Below are 23,088 nucleotides of genomic sequence, written 5' to 3' on the forward strand. Positions count from 1 at the left end.
CATTTGTAGGATTTTGGGACGTTTCTAGGATTTTAGCATGTTTCTAGGATTTTAGGACATCTTTTAAGCATTCTATGATTTTAGGACGTTTCCGGGATTTTAGGACATTGCTAGGATTTCAGGACATTCTATGATTTTAGGACATTTCTAAGGTTTAAGCCATTTCTAGGATTTTAGTACATATGTAGGATTTTAGCATGTTACTATGTTTCAGGACATTTGTAGGATTTTTGGGCGTTTCTATGACTTTAGGACATCTGCAGGATTTTAGCACATTTTTAGGAGAAAAATCAATTAATGCGGCTTTAAGAAAGACACTTGCTCTCCGACTGAATTTAAAGTGGGATTTTAATATGGTTTTATAACAAGTTGGTGAGTTTTAACTGCATGACATAATGAAACAGATGGCATATTGTGATTATCAGATTCTGGAATAATCTCCATCAGTGAGCAAAATGAATCAGTTTATTGTGACCTCTGACCCCTCATCAGTCAGGACTTCTGTGCCAGGAGCGTGCTCAGTTTAATCTTCCCATCCATGGAGGCGGTCAGACAGGTGCCGCAGTCCACCGCCGAGCACCAATCGACTGTCACCACCGGCGCTTTGTGCCCGCCCAGTGACAGCACGCTCTCCAGAGCTGGCTCTCCATTGGTCAGCTGAAAGAAGGGAGGAGAAAGAGAGACACGTTAGAAACTCAAAATAGAAAACATAATTTGAACAAAAATACTTATTTTGATTAAGTACAGGGAAACAAAACACAACAAAAACATTTCAATTAAATTGTCTTAATGAAAATATTCATGGTTTAACAAAGAGAAACTTCACTGATATGCAATCAACTTCTTATCTTAGAAAAGTTTGGTAAAAAAAAAACATCAAAATCATACAAAAAGATTCTTACAAAAAGTGAAATAATAAAAATAATGATACACATCAAATATTACACACAAATACCAACACTAAAAGTAAATACAAATTTGACAAAATTCATAATTATTAAAAATAACAAAACATAAAAAAATTAAAGAAAATTTCAAGAAGCTGAGATATAAATGTGAAAATGAATTTCATCTGCTGCACAGTAATTTCCATCAGGACTGATGGAGTTACTGTTATCCTATGAAGTATATACCCTGTATATGAGTCCTCCGGTGCTGGAGCAGGTCAGGATGTGTTGGCCTTCAGAGTCAAAGGTAAAGAGTCGACCTCGAGGAACCTGAACCTGAAAAAGAGTCACACATTTAGACATCAGTTTATCATTAAATTTATTTATTTTTAATCATTTCATTTTTTATTTTACAACTGTGATGTCATCTTGACTTTCTAGTGTTTTAGTAAGTGAGAAGTAAATGATGAAAACTACGATTGGTTAACAGATGAATATGACCCTGAGGCTGTCCACAGGGTCGTATGCCTCCTCAAACAAGTCAAGCTGCACTTAGAGTTTGCATCCATCTCTGTGAAAACACCTGATACATCTTCCTCCCGGCAGCACAGATGATCTATCAAATCAGTTTCAAGGTGGACACCTGAGATTAGTGTCACTGAATGTCTGAACAAATGTCTTCCCTTCTGTTCCTGAGTTATAATGTTGGAAATGGTCAGAAAAGTGTTGTTCTCTTTGCGGAAAATTATAATGTCACAGCAAATTGGACCTCTTGGAAATGCAGAACGTCATCACTTCACCATTATATCTCATTATGCCCGGTAAACACTGTGTGATTTTGGGCTGTCTCAGACGAAAGCTGACTAACATGAAAGAAACATGGTGATATCTTTGGTTGCGGCTCTAAAACAGTGGTCCCTCATTGCACAGTGAGAGAGGTTCAAGGATGGCTGTTCTCACGGTCATGTGATCAAAGATAGCACAACACTGCTAAATGCTAACAGATACTAGTAAATACTTTGAGTTCTTGTTGCAAAACTGGCGTTCCAAGTTGGCCTCTTTTTTTCCAGCCACGACAGCGTCCACATCCTCCTCCTCTTCAGACTTTTCCCGACACACATAAATGCCACTATGGTGAGGGCTGGATTTGTTTGTTTACATTTCTTTCTGACCACTATCAGCATAGATTGATTACGCACGCCAGTAAGGTTTTGTTCTTGCATACTGACGGTGATGGACATAGGTCGTAGCCTGTGATTAAGTGGGTGATGTCACTGTACAATCTACACCAGCATTGGAAATAAGCACCAGCCACCAGTTGAACGCTGGTAAAATGTGCAAGTAGCTGCTGGATTTGCGTCACTCACAAGCCAAAAATAAAAAAAAGAAAATGGAAATTTATTGAGTGGCTGGTTAGATTTTTTGGCCTCCAAAAGCCACAATGGCAGGTGGACAAAAAAGTTAATTTCCAACCCTGGTCTGCGTACATCAAACCTGATGTCATATCCAAGTATATTAAACTTGTAAGATTAGAAAAGTCTCACAGTCTGCAGCAGACTTTAGGCATTTGTGTGAAATTTGAGCGTATGAATTCTTGAGTTATGGCCAAAAACATATTATATGAGGTCACAGTGACCTTGGCCTTTGACCTTCAACCACCAGATTATAATTAGTACACTCTTGAGTCCAAGTGGACGCTTGTGCTAAATTTGAAGAAATTCCCACAAGGTGGTTGCGAGATGTCATACTCACGAAAACTGGACGTACAGGCAGAGGGTTGGTTGGATGGACAGAAAAATAATGCCTGCAACCTGTGCTATCAGTGTCACGGAGGCATAATAACTAAATAGACAAAAGGTGCTGTAGTCTGCTAGGTACACCTGTTTCCATGGTAACAGTGCTTACCTGCTTGTATCCACTGTACCCTGACAGGATGAAGGGCCCTGTGGCATCCTGAGGTAAAGCCTGCTCCGACTGCTTCACGCCACACCGATGGATGTTCCACTGGATGAACTGAACACACACATTTATTCAGTTACCTGAAAACTGTTCTGGCAGTGTCTGTCCTGACATGCAACATGCTCTGCAACATTAAAACTTGTTTTAAAACATCCAAGATTAGATTAAACAAAAAAACAACAGTTTGGCTTTTCCACAGAATCAACACCTTTCCGTCTTCTCCGATGCTGAAGACGGTGTTTTCATCGTAGCTGAACTCCACGCTGTAAACTTCTCCGTCGTGAGCTCTCCAGCTCATAGCGCTCTCATACCGCTGCATATCTACAGCACAGATTCATATGGAAGTGTTACAGAAAGTACCCCAAAAAGTAGAATTATGTTCACACACAGCAACTAAATGTAACTACACATCATAATAGTGGACTGAACATGTGCTGTTTTCTGTATTCAGCTGGTTCAGTTAAGATATATAAGTGCTCAGGACTGATTTAAAAGTCTTTAACAAGGAGAATGAATCCAATCTCTGACTGTTATTTAGAAAAAGAAACATATCTTGAATGATGTCAAGCCATTAACCCTTTGAAACTTGAGCAACTTGGCTTGAAGTCTTTCAAGAACATGGGAAGAGGGTGACAAGCAACTTCAAAAGAAATGGCCAAAAAATTAGCAAGCAATGAGTAAAGTTACAAGAAAATTACAGGAAAATAAGAAAAAAAGATAAATAAAAAAGCTTAACAAGTAAAATAAAAAACAAACAAGAAAGTGATCCAAAAAAAGAATTTTTAAATATATAAGAATGACAAAAAATAGTTTTCTAGACATTTTTCTCTCGACATTTGTCTGCTAGTTTTTGAATTAATTCCTTCTCAACTATACAATTTTTTTGCAGTTTGCCGGACATTTCTTGCCAAGTTGCTCATTATGCTTTTCCCATGTTTATGAAATAAATCAATCCAATTTTCTCAGGTTTCAGAGGCAGCAGAATGCAACACGAGTGAACTGATGTCAATCCAGGTGTTAAAGGGTTAAGATCATCTGTCCTTATTTCTGAGGTCTGACACTGAAAGTGAATGTAAAATCTCATCAGAGGAATCTGCAGCGTAAATAGTCTTTAGTGGTGTCGCTGAGAAACACTGACCGAACAGTCTGATGACGCCGTCAGCAGCTCCCGTCACCAGCAGGTTTCCATTGTGGTTGAAGGCTGTGCAGTTAATGGCTACTGGTTCAGGCTCTAAAGAGAACTGGAGCTGAGAGACAGACAGAATACTGACTAACTGACACCACACAGACATTTTAAGCCCTATGGAGTTATGATGGACACTTGTGAATCTGCTCCTGTGGAGCTTAAATGTGCACAGGTACAAGTCACCCTGTGTACAGATTAATGACATCTGTTCTATGTTTCTGCATCATGTTGTTTGTGCTTTATGTCAGAGTTCATACGTCTTTTCCAAGGTCAAATTCAAGCACATTTCAAGGACTTTCAAGATCTGTTTTCAAGCTTTTCCAGCATCCTACAGCTGTGATAAATGACACATTAATACAATTGCATATATACTTAAAATTACTTTTTTTTTACTACTTTATCACATTTAAAGAGATGTTGTTGTGCTATAAACAACCAAATTGTGTCTGTATTAGCAGACGGATAAGAAATTAAAGGAAAACACAAGTTTTAGATTACAAAATGTGTCATCTGTCTGTGAGTATACTTTGATCGCTACCTAACCTGGATGAGTCAATATAAAACAGTCCCCCCCCGCCCCCCCAAAAAAATCACTTTAGAAGTAACTTCACTTTCAATAAATTATTTAATGAAAATATTAAAAACAAAAACATTTATCTTTGAGGTAGGCATTCAATCAGCTCATAGTCTGCACACTTACTGCAACACAAATTGCCCTCTGGGACAAATATTAAAATTGAATTGAACTGAACTGAACTGAACTGAACTGATTATATCACCAGTTGCTGGTTGCTGGGCTGATGGTGGCCTGTTGAAACATTTTAATATGTCATTCAGCCTCTGCAGGTGACAGACATTGACAAAGAAGAACCATGTGTGGGACTTTTTAAAACTGTTTTCAATCATTTTTGAATCTGTCCATTGTGAATCTGACAGTACTATTCAACCACTACAGAGTACTCTCTTAGCTGCTGCCATTGGCCTGATGCATCAGCTTATTAGCAAAATAACTGTTACTGAATGTGCTGCTCAATTACCTGTTGTTTGACGGTCTTCGTGTCCCAGAGCAGCAGCTGTCCCGACACTGGTATGGGAAGTCGAGGTGTGGATTCGACACTTCCAGATCGACTGAGAGCTGCAGCTGAACAGACGAACGAGGAACCGCTGGGACTGCAGGCTAAAGACAAGATACTGGGAGACAGAGGACGGTCAATCAGCATCACAATCTGTATCTCTGCATCAAACAGTCATTGCTAAGTGACAAAATATTATTAATATTTATAAATTTTCAGAATTGTAACCCTTTATATGCCAGGTTTTTGTCACGATGTCAGTATGTTATTGAGTAAAAAAAAAAAAAAAAAAATTTTTTTAAATTCATTATTTTTAATGTACTCCAAAAAACAAGCAAAAAATGAATTATCTTCAATATACTACATGCAAAGTAGATTTTTTTGGACTATCACAGTCTGTGACAGTGCACCTAGTGGTAAAAGCATGTATTTTCTTCATATGCCAAATATGGTAAAAAAAAAATAAAAATAAAAAAATAACCACCATCGGGTGGAAAATAGAAAAAATGACAAATTCCAAGACAAAAGCCCAGAATGACACCCAAAAATAATACAATGCATGAGTTTATGCTTTGATGGCTGTGGGATCAAAAATTGTTTGGATGAGTTTCAATGGAGCATTTTTGCACTTAACAGTGCAATTTGAAAGAGTGAACTTAATATAGAAAAATGAGTGTTCACAGTATTAATAAAAAAACAAATTTAAAAAAACGTTTAATATACTTTTAATACAATACGTGTAATACAACACAGTGGACAGGAAAGCAGGTTTACCGTGGATGACTTTCATCAATGTTCATCTCATAAAGATTCTTCTTGGCGTCCGTATCGTACAGCCGCACTGTGCCAACGCCGCTGCCTAGCAACAACTGACCACACACACACACACACACACACACACACACACACACACACAAACACAAAGTTTGTCTCACTTAGAGGACTTAGACGGTATCTTTCACTAGCTGGGTTTCCATTAACCCTAAAACTGCGCAAACTGGAATTACGAATATAAAATACACCTAATGGAAACTTGCCAATTTTGAAAAACTCCCATTTAGTGCAAAAAAGTTGAAAAACTACAATGGAAAAACTTTTTGTCTTTTCTAGGTCACATGTTGCTATGGCTATGTGTTTGTCAGGAGAAACTGGCTCCATCATGATGCAGCAGGAGCTACAAGAGGTGTTATTGCATTGCATAACTCTTCAGAAGTTGAGCGGTTCATCCGGAAATTTTGAATCCACAAATCCTCTGTGAAATTGTGGACTATCATCTCCCAGAAATCCCTCATACGTGGCCACACCCACGTATAAGGGGCTCGCCTTTCCATTATGGCGCCATGACACACCTATGTCTAAGTGCGGTGGCTGCAATAGAAATAAAGCTGCTAATGTTTTGAACATCAATCACCATGGTTACTGGGATGTTATTACCAGAGAAGAAGTCACAGAATATCACTCAATGGAAATGCAGTCATCTCTTGTTTTTTATCAACATTTCAAAAATATCGCATACATTTTGCGCAAATCTGTGATGGAAACTTGCCTACTAACTTGCATACATTCTCCTGATCCTCATGCTAACCTCCACTATAATCTGCTACATGTCTAAACTAACCAAATCCAGCCCATAATGGCCTTATAATGTGACTTTTGTCCCCAAAATTGCACTTGTTACACTAACTTAGTGTCTGTAACATTCAGTACCAATTTTCCATTACCAACGTTTCAACTGTATGTGTGGGATCTTGTGTGTTACATGGTATTTATACTCTTACTTCATTTGATCTTTCTGTCCTTGCATGTTGTTTATTGAGCTCAGCACTTTATTAATGACTGAATGTCATCAATGATCATATATACAGTAAGTATCAATAGAGACCTGATCCATGTTTTTAATGTAACGTTACTCAGTTTATGTGCAGTCTGTGTTCGTACCAGTCTGTCTGGTTTGGTGGCCCACTCCAAAGACAGCAGAGGAGACTTGGACATGATGGTGGCTTTCGTCTGCATGATGGGGTTGAATGACCACACCTGAGGAAAAAGAGAATTTTAACTACATTGTGTGTTTTTATGTAGTAATATGCATGTTTTTTTCCCCTCTTTTCTATGTTTGTACAGCCCCCCCCCCCAAAAAATGTTACATATTCACCTTAATGACTCCGTCTACGTCCAAACTGGCAACCCGGCGACCAGAACAGTCAACTCTGGAAAACAGAAGGAGAAATGGATGAAAGAGAGAAGACTTAAGTTTCAGCGTGTGAGATTTGACCAGGTACACCAAACTGTGGTGTGTTGGAGGCCGACCTGCAGTGCATGATGGAGGAGTGGTGTTCTCCGTACTCCTCCTGGCTGAGTTTGATGAACGGCTGTTCGGCTGACAGTCCTCCTCCCTCTGTTCCTGCTCCTCCTCCACTCCGGCTGTTTGAGGAGGAGTCAGAAGGTTCGCTGGAGGTCTCAGCAGGAGGCTCTACCTCTCCCACTTCAGCTTTCTTCTCAGGTGTCTGAAGGTAACACATGGAAGGATGCTGTTAGTGTAAACAGATTCAATGTCATGTCCTAGGAAGCTTTTCCAGCAGCTAAACTTCAAACATAATGCGCTTCATTTGAATGGAGCAGCTGCTCCAGACTAAGTAGATTATTTTAGGTGTCGGATGAGACCAGGACATTTATTTGTGTGTCATCAAGGCCGGGTAATATTCAGAATGCCATTCAGCACCAAATTCAGACGCTATGTGTCCTCATCGCAGTGGCTCCTGGTTTGAGTCCGACCAGCGGCCCATTGCTGCATGTTATGGGTTGAGCAGCTTTGACTTTTCTTTTTTAAATGACTAATAAATCTAGCCTCTTCTAAAGAGCTCAATGGAGTACAGAAAAAATCATACCTAATATAACACGTTTGTTTCAATCTCACTCGCTCTTGACTTGACTGCTTTCCTGACTTCTGTGTCTGTACTCATGCACTGAGCTGAACTGCCAATCACAGCTAGACTGAATAAAAATATAGCAGAGTTCAAGATGAGACCTTCAGAAAGTGGTCTTGAAACCAAGACCAATCTCGAGTACTACAACACTGATAATGTACGGAAAGGAGAGCTTTGTCATCCTCTCATCATCTTATTAGCAAGAATATGAATAGATGCTTTTCCCAACATGTCACAGTGTTCTTTCACAAAAAACTGACTGAACAAGGAAAGCAGATTTTGTCAAAAAATGCATCAGACGGCTGTGACCTGAGTTCTACTGCCAAACCTCCCTCAGTGACCCCTCTCAGGTACCTGCTGTGGTGGTGGTTTAGAGAAAAGCTCCTTCCTCTCTTTCTCGTGGTCCTGGATTCTCTTGTGTCTGTTGTGTGACGGCTGGTTTGTTGACTGGTTTGTTGACTGTTGGGACTGGGAGCTCGCAGGTTCATTGGTCGATACCTGGCTGGAAACTGGCTTCACCTCCTTAGCTTGGACTGCCTCTTTGGACTTTGAAGGCTAAAAAAGACAAATTGTTTGATACAGAAGATGATCTCAGTTCAGAATTCACGATGTTGAGGACCTACAAATATGTCTTCCAGAGTTTACAGCCATAATTTGTAGAAAATGATGACTGGAACATCTGTGTAGGACCCTAAAAGTCCTCAAATATTTTGAAGCGAAAGAGGTGTGATAGCAGTGTGATTAAGTGAGACATTCAAAACAAGGTAATTATCCAATAAGACCAGACTTGCAGAATAACAAGCAAAATGATCTCTTGGAAGATGAAGTTGTGCACAGTCTTCATATTTTGGTTTGAAAGTTAGTGGTTTTCCCATACAATTTAATACAATTAGTATTTTCTTGAAGCTGCTACTAGTGGACATCAGAGGAACTGCACCTGGACAAGCCTTAACACTGTGGGCATTGATGGTAAGGGTGGACAGATTATCTGTCATTTTGCAGATTATCTGTATCAGCGTTGTATTTTAATGATCGCAGATAAAATTAATTAATTAAAAAGTACAAAGCAAGTGCCAGCATTGAAGGAACTTTTAATTTGGGAGCTATTTTTATTTATTTTCTTACTTAAATTTTCCCTTTAGAAAAAAGGGTTTTGATTAAACATTTGCTAAAGGCATTTAAACTAAATTTTGTGTTGGAGTTTGTTTTGTTCCAAATTCTAAATATTGACAGATTTTCATTTTTATTTTAAATGCACATGGGTTCCAAATATCTGTTTTAATCTGTATACATCCTGAAAAGAATAACTCGGCAGAACACCTGAACAGTATTTTTTCAAACATCTATCCAACTGTAGAGTCAAAGTTAGAAATTTTTGGTATTCAGCTGCTGTGGTCACCTGCTCTCAAATCCCACCAAACTTTTGAACTTTTCAAATCCTGCTCCGCTCTTACCTGATTGTTTGGTAGCTCCTTCCTGCCCACAGCTACCTGGCTTGGCGAGGACCCCGTGGTGGGCTGAGGAGGTTTCCCCGGAGTGCGTCTGCCCTGCGGCAGGAATGTAGAGAAGAAGTTTCTGGAGGGAGTGGTGGCGGTGCTGATAGGGCGCTGGCTCGACACCAAGTCCCTGATAGGGTGAGGGGAGAGGAAAAAAGTGACAAAGTTTAACTGCAAAGAACTAAACGAGTACAAAGAGAATCAAAGCTGTAATAAAGCAAAGCCATGTCCTATTAGCACTTTTATCTTCATTTTCATTTTCATTTTCAATATAATGTTCCAGTGTATGTCATTGATGAAGACTTTGTACGGTACATTTGCCAATATTTGACCATTGCCCAAATTCTATGCCAGCTGTTATGGATTTGTTTTGCCATTGACCAAATTTTCACAAAATCTACGAGAGAAAATGTGAATTACTGTGCATTTCCACTGACTTCACTGTTATGTGAATATTGTAAGTTGGCTGAGATAAACAGCTGGTGAGGTAATTCTCTAGTACAGTGCCATTAACCCTTTGACACCTGAGCAAATAGGCTTGATTTCTTTCAAACGGCTATGGGCAACCTAAGAAGAAACTAGCCCAAAATTTGCAGAAAAATAATTAAGAACTTAAAGAAAAATAACTAAAATTAAACAAAGAAAATGATATGGGAAAAGGGTGCTTGAAAAGAATTACAACTCTGCAAAATAATTTGAAATATAAAATTCTGATAATTATAAAAGCATTTGTGGAGATTTTTTCCTTACTTCAGTACACATAATATCTGTTCACAAATCTGTCTCCCTTGTACTGCACCTCAGCCAATCTTAAAAATGTTTTTGCAATATTTTGATTTTTTTTTTCCTTTTAATATCCAGTGTTTCCATCCACCTGTCTCCATGTACCTTTTTGATTTGCAAACAGGTGTATAGAATTTAACCTACTGATGCTATTACTGTTACTGTTAAGTTCTGCTCACACCTGAAAGTGTGAAGCACAAAGAGAAGTTCAGATGATGTCGTGAACACCCTGAAATGCGTTCAGAGTGTTCACTACACCCTGAACACAAGGTGCAAGCTAATACGCGTTGGTGTATATTCAATGTTTGTAGTCCTATGAATTAAAGGTCTTTCATGCTTTAACAAAACTGGACCTGGATCTTTTAAGCCACAGTTTTTTGGTTATAAGTTCCTGTCTTTTTTTTTTTAAGTATTCCCTTCCAGGAGCATCAGTGGATTCAGGGACACCAAAAACGCTCCTGTTGTCTTCCTTTTTCACTTGAGTCAAGTTTTCAAGCTGTATTATGCTTGAAGAATGTTGTCTCTGTTATTTTAGGTCAGATCCTTCTCACACTTCCCAGAGGCTCGACTGAAAAGGTAGAGCAACTCTTTTGTTCATCAGTCTGTTAACCCATCAAATCATAGTATAACCTCTAAGCCCCCTCAGTGTACCCGGGTCAAACACTGAATGCAATAAAATGCTTGGTTGGTATTACAGTATTACAGTATACCAGGGTATTTAGAAATGCCATACATAATAAATAAATACAGGCACTCCTCTTTCTATTAAACTCAATGTATGTGGTGCACAGCATGCACCACTAGAGCTCAGTCTGTTTTCTACTGGTGGAACAGACAGCTGAGCTGAAAGGCACCATGACACCTAGTGGTGGAAGGAGAAGTTACAGGACTGTAAACTGCTGGTGGCAGAGAGACTGTGGGGAATAAAATGGGTTTTTTTGGGGTTTTTTTTACATCTAACTTGTGGAATTCACGATTTATTTCGACCAAACCGGAGCTGTAGATTGTTGAAACAGTGGACTTACTAACTAGATTACTAACAAGAGTAAACAAGACAGTTTGGATGAGTTTTATTTTGTTTCTGTCAAGTTTGACTGTGGTGTTTTATGATGAATTAATGATGCAATTAAGCCTCTTCAGTCTTCTGTGACTGAGAGAAAGTTGAATTCAAAAGATGAACAGTTGTATTTCCTCATTAGAGCTGAGGAAGGCAGGGTTGTGTTTAATGGAATTTCTGATTATCGTTTTGCTTGGATATACATAAAGTCAAGGTAATGTCATTGTGCATGTGAGAATCTGAGGTTGACTTTTTAAAAATCTCCCCCTCTAGATTTTTTTTAAGATTGGTTTGATGTTCAGTTCCAGATTTTTTATTTATTTTTAAAATGTATTTCTTTATCACTAAGAGTTTGATATTCAGTGATTCGGATTTATTGATTTATTTAGGGTTTATTACTTTGAATTAGACATTTAGTCTAACAGTTATCCCATTTCTAATGACGTCAGTTAACTGGCTATTGGCTTTTTGCTGTTCCACACTATCATTTATATCAGGTCTCAAAGTTGCTCTCCCCTCAATGACTTGTGCACAGCCTGAGGTCTTCACACAAGAACGTGCTGGCTGTTCCCATGACTACATTCAAGATTAAAACATGATCTATGAGGAGTAGGCAACCGTGCCGCTGCTGTCAGGAGCTAAAGTTCTATCACTGTTCCTTTAAATCACTTCTTACAACTAACCTTTATTTATTTATTTATTTATTTATTTTAAGATTCATTCAAAACTGTGACATTCATAAGTGCAAAACCCATTCAAACTGCAATTATTCATCTCACGGCCATCAAAGCATAAAAACGTATTATATTGAAAACATTTCATTTTTTGTGTTTTTTTCATCTAGAAACATGGTGGCATCATGACAAAAAGCTGGCATTTAATGGGTTAAAATTCTGAAAATTAATGAATATTTGATATTTATGATTATGATTAATGTTGGTTAAAGTAAAAAATAATTTTAATGTGTACTATTTTTTTAAAGCTTGATTTTGAAAAGCGTATTTTGTGCGCAGAACAAAATACGTGTGATATTAACGTGGACCCTAAGGGTTCAAATTTCTCACTAGAGGCATTCATTTTAGAGTTTATATTTGTCAGCCCAGGAAACGATGAAAACATTAAGTAAGAATTTTTAAAAATGGATCGTATTGACAAGAAACAACAATTCATCAGGTGAATTGTTTATTTGGCAACATCAACTGCATCACAGCACACAGTGTAAAACAGCATAAATACTGTATCATTAACAATAAGTTAGTTAAAACTCTTTAAATATATATTTTATATGAATAAAAAGAAAATATTTCAGCAGTTTTGTCTGCTTTAAAGTGCCTCAAAATCCTTATAAAAGTGACTTACGATATATGAATAACAGCCTCTTACAACTTTACTTGTCTGAAAATTAAAACCTCTCACATTCCTCCATCCTCATCACATTTTATTATCATAACACCGCTGTTGTATGGAAGATATTTCATCCCCAAAACATTAGCAATTACGTTAATTTAAAACTTGTGATAATTAAGTAATTAATTATTTATTTTGTCACTATTTTAGTTCTGATTGTGACTTCTCTACCATTACACAGAATTTCACACTTATCCTAAAAAAATCTTTTATCCTCATATTTCGGAGATAAATCTAAAACCTCAAATCATACTTTTAAATTTTGAGTAGCACTGGCAAAAATCTTTAGCGCCCTTCATTTAGCAAGAGGTCGGACATGTTATGTTCTTAAGTTTAAAAAAAAAAACTTCACAATTAAAATATCAGACTTGGTAAAAATTTGAAATAAAATACCAGTAAAACAAATGCATTCACTCAACGCACTGAGGTAAAACTTAACAACAAGCTAGCATGCTAACATCAGAAACATTTCAAGTGTCTTTCCTGTGTTTGTAAGTTTGAAATAAAACAAAAGAAAAGAGTGAAAAATACAAAAGTGCGATGACGGAAGGACATTACAAAAAGAAAATTCAAGATGGCTGCCACCTGCAACAACACATCATACAGTTTTTTGTTTTTCATTCAACTGCTTAAACTGGTGCAAAAGCAGAACTTAGTTTATACCTATTAGTCTAGTTATTTTAAGCAATTTATACCCAGAGAAATGTCACAAAAATAATACTTTAATTTTATTTAAAGTATGGCAGCCATCTTGGATACTTTGGACAGTCCCTCTCGGGGTCAGCCGTGTTAAAAAAACAAATCGGCAAACAAATCGACCGATAAATGACTTTGGTTAAAAGCATTATACTGTCGACTGTGTTTTCCATCAACACGATGAACACTAACAAAACTGACAGAGTGGCAGCCATCTAAGTTGTGGTCAGTCATCAGTAAAGACAGTGATGTTAGTGTCTCACAGCTCTGTGTCTCCCAGGCGGTCCATGTTCTGGACGTACACCGGCAGCTTGTGGTGGATCATCTCGTCCCCGTCTCTATGGTCCCGACTCTCAGTCTGCAGGGCGAACAGCTGGACGAGACGAGACAGACAGGTCAGGTACATCATTACAAAAACGAATAAACAACACCATCATACAATACAAACACCTGCACGCTGACTCCACGAGAACAATTAATCCACCTGCTTTTTCAGTCCACAAGATACATTTTGATGCAATAAAAATATTGTGAGGAAAAAATAAAGTGAGAAACTTTATTTTATTTGACAAATGTTTTCACTAGGGACTTTATTTGTATTGAAAAAGGTAATAACTTGGAATATATCTACAAATATGTTTTATACTCAATATGTTGCAAAATTTTTAAAATGGAAATAAATGTGTTGTCACCTAAGTATCGTGATGATATAGGATCTTGGTGTCTGATTCCTACCCCAACTAAATTATGAAATTTTTTGAATGAATGATTTATGTTTTTTTTTTTTTAAATAAAGCAAAGTATGGGATTGTTTTACAGGTTCTGCATGCAACATTCAGAGCGCTGATTCAGCAACAAAAAAACAATTTGCTATGTAACGATACAAGAAAGTAATAGCGTCCTAAACAGAGAATGAATGCTCTCTCTGGGTGTTGTAATATCAGTTTTTTTTTGTTGTTTTTTTGTTCTTTGCCTTTGCAGATGTCATAATCATAAATATCAAATACTCATTAACTTTCAGAATTTTAACTCTTTAAATGCCAGGTTTTTGTCATCATGCTAATATGATTTTGGATGAAAAAAAACACAAAAAATTAATTATTTTTAGTATACTACATGCTAAGCAGATTATTTTTGCTGGTCACAGTCTGGGATATGTCAGTGATTAGCAGCAACATTGCTTGTGACAGTGCACCTAGTGGAAATAGCACGTATTTTCTCAATATGCCAAATGTTGTCAAAATGATGTCATCAGGTGGAAAATAGCAAAAATGACAAATTCCAAAGCAAAAGTCCAGAATGACGCCCAGAAATAATACAATGCATGTTTTTACGCTTTGATGGCTGTGGGATTAAAATTGTCAGTTTGAATGGGTTGGAGCATTTTTTGCACTTATTAGTATTTTAGATTTATTGTAGGAGTTGAGCTGGAAACTCACAGATTAAACAAAAATACACAATCCTGGCAAAGGTTATGCCATATGCATGAACACAAACAAAATTATGAAAAAAATATGAATGAAAAGCATGTAAAATGAGCCAAATAGTCTCTTAGGGTTAATAACTGATGGACCTTCTTAAACTGAGTGATGGGACATTTTTAATGGATGATGGGACTTTTTTGAAGCCAAATAGCAGAGTTAATGCTCGGCCTTTAATCTAATGAACTGGAGTTTCAACTAAATGATGAGATATTTTTAAAGCAAATGATGAGACTTTATTAACTGAATAAGGTGACGTTTTAACATACACTATGGACCTTTGAAAATTCCCATAAGGCCAATGTTGGGATTATCGGAATTTCACGACAATGTCCATGAAACTAATAACAGAAATATTTTCACTTAAAGAACTAATGGAACTTTTTGAACCACTTCAAGGAACTACTTAAACCACAACACTAGTAGTTTTTAGATTGTTTTCATTTAAGGTTTGGCTTCATAGTCTAGTGTTTTTATTACATATTTAACATTCTGATTAGCACTGGGGAACTTTAATTGTTTTATCTTTTATCTTCTACCTACAGGTACAAATAAAGTAACCTGAACCTGAACCTGAACCAGACACATAAAGCATGATTACATTTTTTTAACTCAATTTTACAAAAATGTTAAGTGTTAAAACACTTTTTAGAAAGACTTTAATTATGTTTCTATGCTCACCAGCTGGCGGAGCTGTTCGTTCTCTTCTGTCAGGCTAGTCATCTTTTGGACTTCAGCATCAAAACTCAACAGGACCGGCTGGGGTGAAAACCAGTTAAGGACTAGAAACCAGCAAATCCAGAGTTTAAATGACAGACACAGTGGACCAGTGTGGGGCCCTTTGGACATGTGCAACAACATCTCTATGAAATCTAATGTACAGTTGATCTAAAGGGGACGTTACAGTGCAAACCTGAAACATCACGCCTGTGTTTTCAGCTGAAGGATATGCATGCACTGGAAGAGGACTGACAGGAAGTTGTGCAGTGACACCAGGAAGGTGTCGGCCCACTGGCGGGAGAAGTATGGAGCGAAGGCAGGGTTCTGCTCGGGGGTGGGGATAAATGGCAGAATGAACCAATCCCGCCACTCGACCTGACTCTGCAGCTCCAGCCCCTGCTTTTGGAAGAACTCCTGAGTCTTCTCCAGGTTTCCTTTCTATGGAGAGAAGAAACAACCAAGGCGTGGCTTTAGAAGAGAGATTTCTAACTGTACGTATAGTCTGGTGTGTTTGATTTCTCTGCGGGCTGTTACCTGGATAGTGTTGATGACGTAGTATCTGTACAGGCTGGTTCTCAGTTTATTCACTGTGGATCTGTAAACGTCCTCAAGTCTGCAAAACAGACGTCTGTCCAGGTACAGCCAGTACTCCTTCAGACCAAACAGGTCGAAGCTCTGGACGAACTGCTGCAGCTGATCAATAATCTTATCCACCTGCACACACAAGGTGCCTCAGATTAAAGACAAACTGAAAAAGAGTCTGCATCATTAAACAAACCCTCGAGACAAAAGTTTTTACATTTCCATTAGTCATACCCTGAAGCCTTTCTCTTTATCGGCCTTGATCTCGCTGTCCAAGTGTTTCAGAGTGCTGGTGAAACCGCGGTAGATCAGATACTCTCTCACGTGTTCGTCCGTCCTCTCAACCGCCGACCCCATGGTGACCTCTGACCCTGAAAGGTACAGTATAAAACATTACAGTTACACAATGCTGTTTTTCTGCTATTTTACAACACAAAAACACTCTTTTTTTTTGTTTGTGACTCTGTGACTTCTGTAACAGTTCAGTTAAACTGTTTGGAACAAGTGTTGGTGATGATAAATGTCTGTAAAGTTTTATAAACCACTGGACAACAAAGATGTCTATTCTATTTAAATGTTTCTTTATTTTGGGAGAGTTTATTCATGCAGTAAGATACATTTTAGAGGAACTGTATTATAAAGTCTCATCTGGAAAATTGGTTAGAATTTATTTCACTTTTAAAATAACGTCACATCAAGAGCAGCAAAACAGCAGAATTAAACTTGCACCGCAAAACTTGTCTCTCTGACCAAGTCTTTCCATCTTTTTCTGCAATTGATCCTTTATATTCCTTGTTTTCTGCAATACAGAGCAATAAGAATGGTTGTACATATACATTTTTTCCCAATGCAGTTTCTTTTTATCACTTATATGAATGTATGGATAACTGAATGGATCTACAATGCACAGACCCCGGGGCCCAAAGTGTCAGGGGGCCTCAAGGCCTTCACCTTCAGTAAATGATTCTGAGTGAAAGCAAAGAGAACAAAAAAGGAGATGCAAAGGTACTGCAAAAGACTGCAAAAAGATATTAAATAACTACAGTGTTTCCTCTACACTCATTTAGGAGTGGCGGCCCGCCACTCCTAAATCGTACCCACCGCTCCTTCAAATGTCGTTTTTTTTTGTTTGTTTGTTGTTTTTTTTTTTAATTGCAAATACACCACCGCTGCATCACAGCACAGTCCTGCACTGCGTTGGGTGTCGCGAGTGCTGAGGCAGATAACTATCTTGCTCCGTATCTACTCTTTGGGGTAGATACCACCGCCCCCTCCCACCCCCCAACACAACTAACTGGTGCCCACGTTAATTAGCTACTCGCATCCAGGCATCAGGTCGGAGAGTCAGAGGAGTGTCGGCTTGAAAACAGCGTGCAACTTATCGGAGAAAAGGTAGACTTATTAGCTTAAGAAAACTTATAATAGATTTTATTAGTTAAATAAACATTCGCAAAATATTGATGGCCAGCTAAGGTTACGTAGCTTAAGTTAATTGGGCCCGGTGCCAACTCAACTCAGTGTCGCTAACGTGAGTAAACTAATTGATAGCATTAAGCGATATACACGCCATGATGTAACTGCTGACTGCATTTTCAGATGAGCTTGTTCAGATATTTTTCAAAGAAGAGAAAGACACCTGATGAGGATGGCGCTAGTCAGGTATCATTAGCCTTTTTACTGACTCAAATTATGATGGTTAGGTAAAAAATTATGTTCACACTTGTAATCAAATGTGACGTGAGTGTAAATTATCTAACGTTAATGTTTTATGTAATCGTATAAGACAAGTAACAGACAGGGAGGAGCAGTGCAACAAAGTGAAGGAGAGCAGAGTACAGGAGGGGGAGTGCCGAGTGAAGGAGCAGGAGAGCAAAGTGATGGTGCAGGAGAGAGAGATGAGAGTAGAGGAGAAAAACATAAAGGGAAACACAGGCTATCAGGCTGGGACCCTAAATGGGTTGAAAAAAATAAATAAATTTAAAAAAAATTATTGTTTCTATTTGTAGGTGAAGCCTGACTTGAGAAACAGGCTGCAGGGGGATCACCTTGCAGCATGTATGCTGCTGAGCATCAACGGGCCACCTCTTGGGGAATTTCCGTACAACAGAGCCTTAGAGCTGTTCTACAAAAAACCAAGAAAAATCCATTGTTCTGAGCCTGGGTGCAAACTTTGCCACTGATTACAGCCCCATCAAGAAATTATTATTTATTGTTTTTATTATTTTATTGTTGAATTTTTGTTATTATTTTTTATTTTTACATTCAGCCTTTAAAAAGCGTCATTTGTTTACGCCGCCACGGCTCCCCGGAGAGCCTGCCCCCGCTGCTGAAAAAAATCCTAGAGGAAACACTGAACTACATAGAGGGGCAAAACAACAGCAAAGGGACACAAAATTACCTCAAAGAGACACTAAACAACTACAAAGGGACATGTAGTTATCCTAAAGAGACACAAAACAACTACGAAGGGACTAACAGTTATCTCAGAGACATAAAAACAACTACCAAGACATAAAAAACCTACAGACAAAACAACAAATACATAGAGACACAAAACAACTGCATAGAGATGCACAATTATCCCAAAAGAGATGCAAAACAACTACAAAGAGACACAAAAAACTACAGAGACAAAACAACAACTACATACAATTATCCCAAAGAGACATAAAACAACTGCAAAGGGACACGCAATAATCTCAAACTGACATACTTATTGGGTATCGAAAGGCAGTCCAATTTGATAATCCAAATAGAATTTCTGTTTTTCCAGTTTCTGGCTGTGATTGATTTACTTTGGTTGATTCTTAAATAAAAAAGGCCTTTGAAACCCACTACCAACAAATTCTACCATCTTAAGTTGTAAGTCCCACCCTTAAAGCCAAAAATCAAAAACACAAGTCTCTCCCCAGTGCTTAAAAGTGTATTTGACATGTAGCCCCCTATTTTGCAGCACCCCACACCCAAGCACAAATAACACAGTCCCTTAGTGAGAAATGTGTAGCCCACTTGGTTCACCTGTACTGTTGATGGTGCCTTTTCTTTTGTAAAATATTTGTTGTAAACAATTGCTCTAACTATCAAAAGAAAATAATTCATTTAAAACATTACTAACAGAATAAATCATATATCAATTTATCATACCAACACTGATAATTAGTCAAAATTACAAAAAATTACATTGAAAATGTCATAAATAATCAACCACATAAACCATGTAAAAATACTTAAATTTGTCTATAAATCCTTTGAAACCTGGATCAACATCATTTTTTTTGCGCATACAAACATTTCACAAGTAACTGAACCTTTGAACCCAGAGCAAACTGCTTTGATTTCTCTCAAAAAGGTGAAAAAGCCAATGAGCAGCTTGGCAAGAAATGTCCTGTAAATTGCAAAAATAAAGTACATTTAGAAAATTATTTAAATGAGCGAGGGGAAAATGTCCAGAAAACTAAATTTAGAATGGTCATAAAATAGGAACTTTTTCCCTAATAATTTCCAAGTTCTTTTATATTTATTACTTCCCCCTTTCCCTCTCTTTTTCAGTTGATTTCCTTGTATCTTTGTGTAACTTTATTTTTACATTTTCATGGGGGTATTTGGTAATTATGTTATGGAATTATTATTTTTAGGCACTTTTGCCTAAAATAATTTCCTTGTTTTTTACTTCGCCTTTTTTTCTCTCTTTTTCAGTTACTTTTTTGTATCTTCAGGTAACTTCATTCTTCCTCTTCTTTTTTAAATTCATTTCTTTTTGGGGTAATTTGGGTAATTATGTTATGGAAATATTATTTCAGGTATTTTTCCCTATTCATTTTCTTGTTGTTTTTTACTTTACCCTTTTTTTTAATCTCTTTTTCAGTTACTTTTTTGTACCTTCGGGTAACTTTATTCTTCCTATTCTTCCTCTTTTAAATAATTTATTTTTTGGGGTAATTTCCTCTCAAGTTGCTCAGTGCCTTTTCCCATATTTTTAAAAGAAATCCACCAAATAAGCTTATGTTTCAAAGGATTACATCATCTTTTGATGTAATATTTTAGTCATATATACACAGCTAAAACACGCATTTTGTGGTAAAGTCTGGTGATGGAATATCCCAACACACTTCAGCGCGACTCTTAAACACACACTGTGCAAACACACTCGTCCTGCTGATAGATTAGCATTAGCCTTACATATACTGCAGTACAGCTTAAATTACGTTTTAACGATGCATGAGACTAGTCTAACTTCGTTAAAGGCGTGAAGTCTAAATTAAACTGTCAGTTTGAATGTAACGGTTTCTGTCATGCGTAATTTTGATTCCTTCCGCTCTGCTCAAGCCAAACTCCATTCAAAAATCTCATTTAACTCAACATATGTATAGTTAAGGCAACTATCGCATTCATTTTACACCCCAGCAAACAACAAACATTGGTAAGGGAACTAAAATACATAAATTCAAATTACTGGTACATTTGAAGTGTTCCACAAGCTCTAGTTAGTTCCTACCGACCACAGCGACGTGTGCCGCCATAACAGACGAGTTAGTTATTATTCTTTATATTCTGACGAATTTCAATCATGCTCGGACGGTTAAATATGTGCCGAAACAATGTACAGGGTTGTGTTTACACAAAAAAGGCACTGTCGTGTCTTTATATTAACATACCTTGGTTAGTAATCGAGATTATCTTCAATTAGGCAGGTTTTTAGTGGCGTTCTGTTTCTTCGTTGCAGGACAGCAGCGCGAGCCGCCGGGAAACAAAACCGTCGACACGTGAAAACGGAATCAACTTTAATTAGATCTCAGTGACACCTGGAGCTCAGGGCTGCTCTTATGTCATCTTCTAAACGTAATTAAAAGTGAAATATTTACAACAACAACAAAGAGAAAACTCTCTTCCTGTTGTGTTTGCTCCTGACAGTCATGTGACGAGTTCATGTGACGCAGACAGCGAGGGGGAGCCCCACAGCGCCATCACGCGGCCAACATTTCACACTACACTGAGAAAAACACTGAGAAACGCTCACAGGTTTAACTTAAAGATCCCAAACTATTTTGCACTCAGTAGATATATTTCTCTAATTTTTGTCATATTAAAAAAAATTCCATGTAAGTGAGCACTTCTCCTTTTAGCTATATATCAACATGCTGATTAAACCATGTACCACTGACTGCAGGCCGGAGACCGCCGTATGGGCGAGGTCAAATGTTTTACTCCGCCCACATTGCGATTTACAAGATACGCCCTCTTATTTTTAATAATAATTAAAAATAAAAATAATCTATCTATCTATCTATCTATCTATCTATCTATCTATCTCTCTCTCTCTCTCTCTCTCTCTCTCTCTATATATATATATATATATATATATATACAGCAACTATTACTATTCCACAATTAATATGGCATTGGAAAACTAAATTATTTGAAAAAAATATATAGAAAAAATATAAATATACAGCAACTAATAAAATTTTTATCATGACAACCTAACCAATGTAAAATGAGTACCTCCATCTCCACCTTCACAGGAGTGACTGTGAGCAACTGTGTCAAACCAATGATGCCTGTAAATAAAGACAAGTCAAAATTTGCTCGTTTGGTTCATTTTATTAGAGTCTTTTTAAAAACTCCTTAGAAACCAAGGCTCTCTTGAGTTTTTCCTCGTAGTCCCTCAATCTTTGTTGTGCGTCTTCTCCCAAATTCTTGCTCAGGTAATGAGCAGTCAGTTCCTTTTCACTGATGAGACAAAATAGTAAGAAGAAGTGATTAACAAGTAATTTAAGAAATTCACATGCATCAGGGGTTGCAAACTTTTATGTCAATTATATTAACACTCTCCTCATGTTTCCAACTAACCTCCAGCCGTACTCTGGTCCACATTTATACAGTTCCTTGGCTTTTTCAAGGTAAATGGAGCACACAGCTGCAAGGGCGTGGACTGTTGCCTGTGTTATAGGTGATAACTTGGCAAGACCTGATATGAGTAAATGACATTCTACGATTCTACCGGATACTGACCATGTGTTTACGTGAGAGATATGATCCTAACTATGTAGACCACAAATCAAAAATGTAATGTGTCTCTATACATAACAAAGCATAAACATGATAGGTATGATGATTAAAAAGCCATACAATAACGAATGTGCATTCAATTTCATTCTTGTACTCAGACTCTTTAAATAACTTAGTATTATGTATCGTTATAGTGAATATACCACCACATGTACTGCATTATTAGTGCCTTGGTGTGAACAAGCGAGCGCACACAAACACGTGCCCAACATGTATAATTACGATGTTAGAATAGCTAGTTAGAATAGATTGCACGTGAACTAACACTGTTTGACTGTACACCCTTGCGTATGTATTAAGACATTAGTTTTAAAATTACGTGAGCTCATGCAATTAATTCTCACATGTATAATCACAATATAGCATAGTTAAATAGAGATATATATAGTCAAACGTTTGACTTCGCCCACATTGCGGTCTCTGGTCTGCAGTCAGGGGCCTCGATTAAACAGCATCAGAGCCCTTTAAGAGATTATTCTAGTGCACTAAACAGCATCATTACTACACAGGTGTGCCTTTGGATATCCCCTCTCTCTCCCCCTTTCACCCAAGCATTTTGTTCTGTCAAATAAAGGCAAAATAACAAAAAACAAAAATGGTCACAATAAAAGGCCACTTTAAAATGCGCAGTTTGATCACACAGTTTGGACAGAAAGTCAAGAAGTCAAAAAGTTTAGAAGAATGTCCCAGCTTTATCTTAATGTTGTATGCAACATGCAAAATTTACTATTCATTTCCAGATTCTGTGAATAGTGTGGGTTATATGCT

General features: G+C 37.5%; 1 protein-coding gene across 1 annotated transcript; it reads right to left on the bottom strand.

The window, feature by feature from the left end:
• Positions 1 to 330: 330 nt before the first annotated feature.
• wdr91 (WD repeat domain 91) lies at positions 331 to 21,179 on the bottom strand. Its single transcript, XM_042509567.2, has 18 exons — positions 20,907 to 21,179; positions 16,486 to 16,622; positions 16,204 to 16,383; positions 15,900 to 16,107; positions 15,631 to 15,713; positions 13,732 to 13,841; positions 9,484 to 9,655; positions 8,384 to 8,584; positions 7,413 to 7,609; positions 7,258 to 7,312; positions 7,044 to 7,139; positions 5,880 to 5,974; positions 5,070 to 5,223; positions 3,985 to 4,093; positions 3,055 to 3,167; positions 2,793 to 2,900; positions 1,134 to 1,223; positions 331 to 657 (listed from the first exon to the last, which is right to left on the bottom strand). The coding sequence occupies exons 2-18, from the start codon at positions 16,606 to 16,608 to the stop codon at positions 493 to 495; spliced, it is 2,259 nt and encodes a 752-aa protein (XP_042365501.2). The 5' UTR covers positions 16,609 to 16,622; positions 20,907 to 21,179; the 3' UTR covers positions 331 to 492.
• Positions 21,180 to 23,088: the final 1,909 nt, after the last annotated feature.

This window comes from Plectropomus leopardus, chromosome 20 (assembly GCF_026936395.1).
Source record: "Plectropomus leopardus strain MGB_pleo_1.0 chromosome 20, ASM2693639v1, whole genome shotgun sequence".
Taxonomy (NCBI): Eukaryota; Metazoa; Chordata; class Actinopteri; order Perciformes; family Serranidae; genus Plectropomus; species Plectropomus leopardus.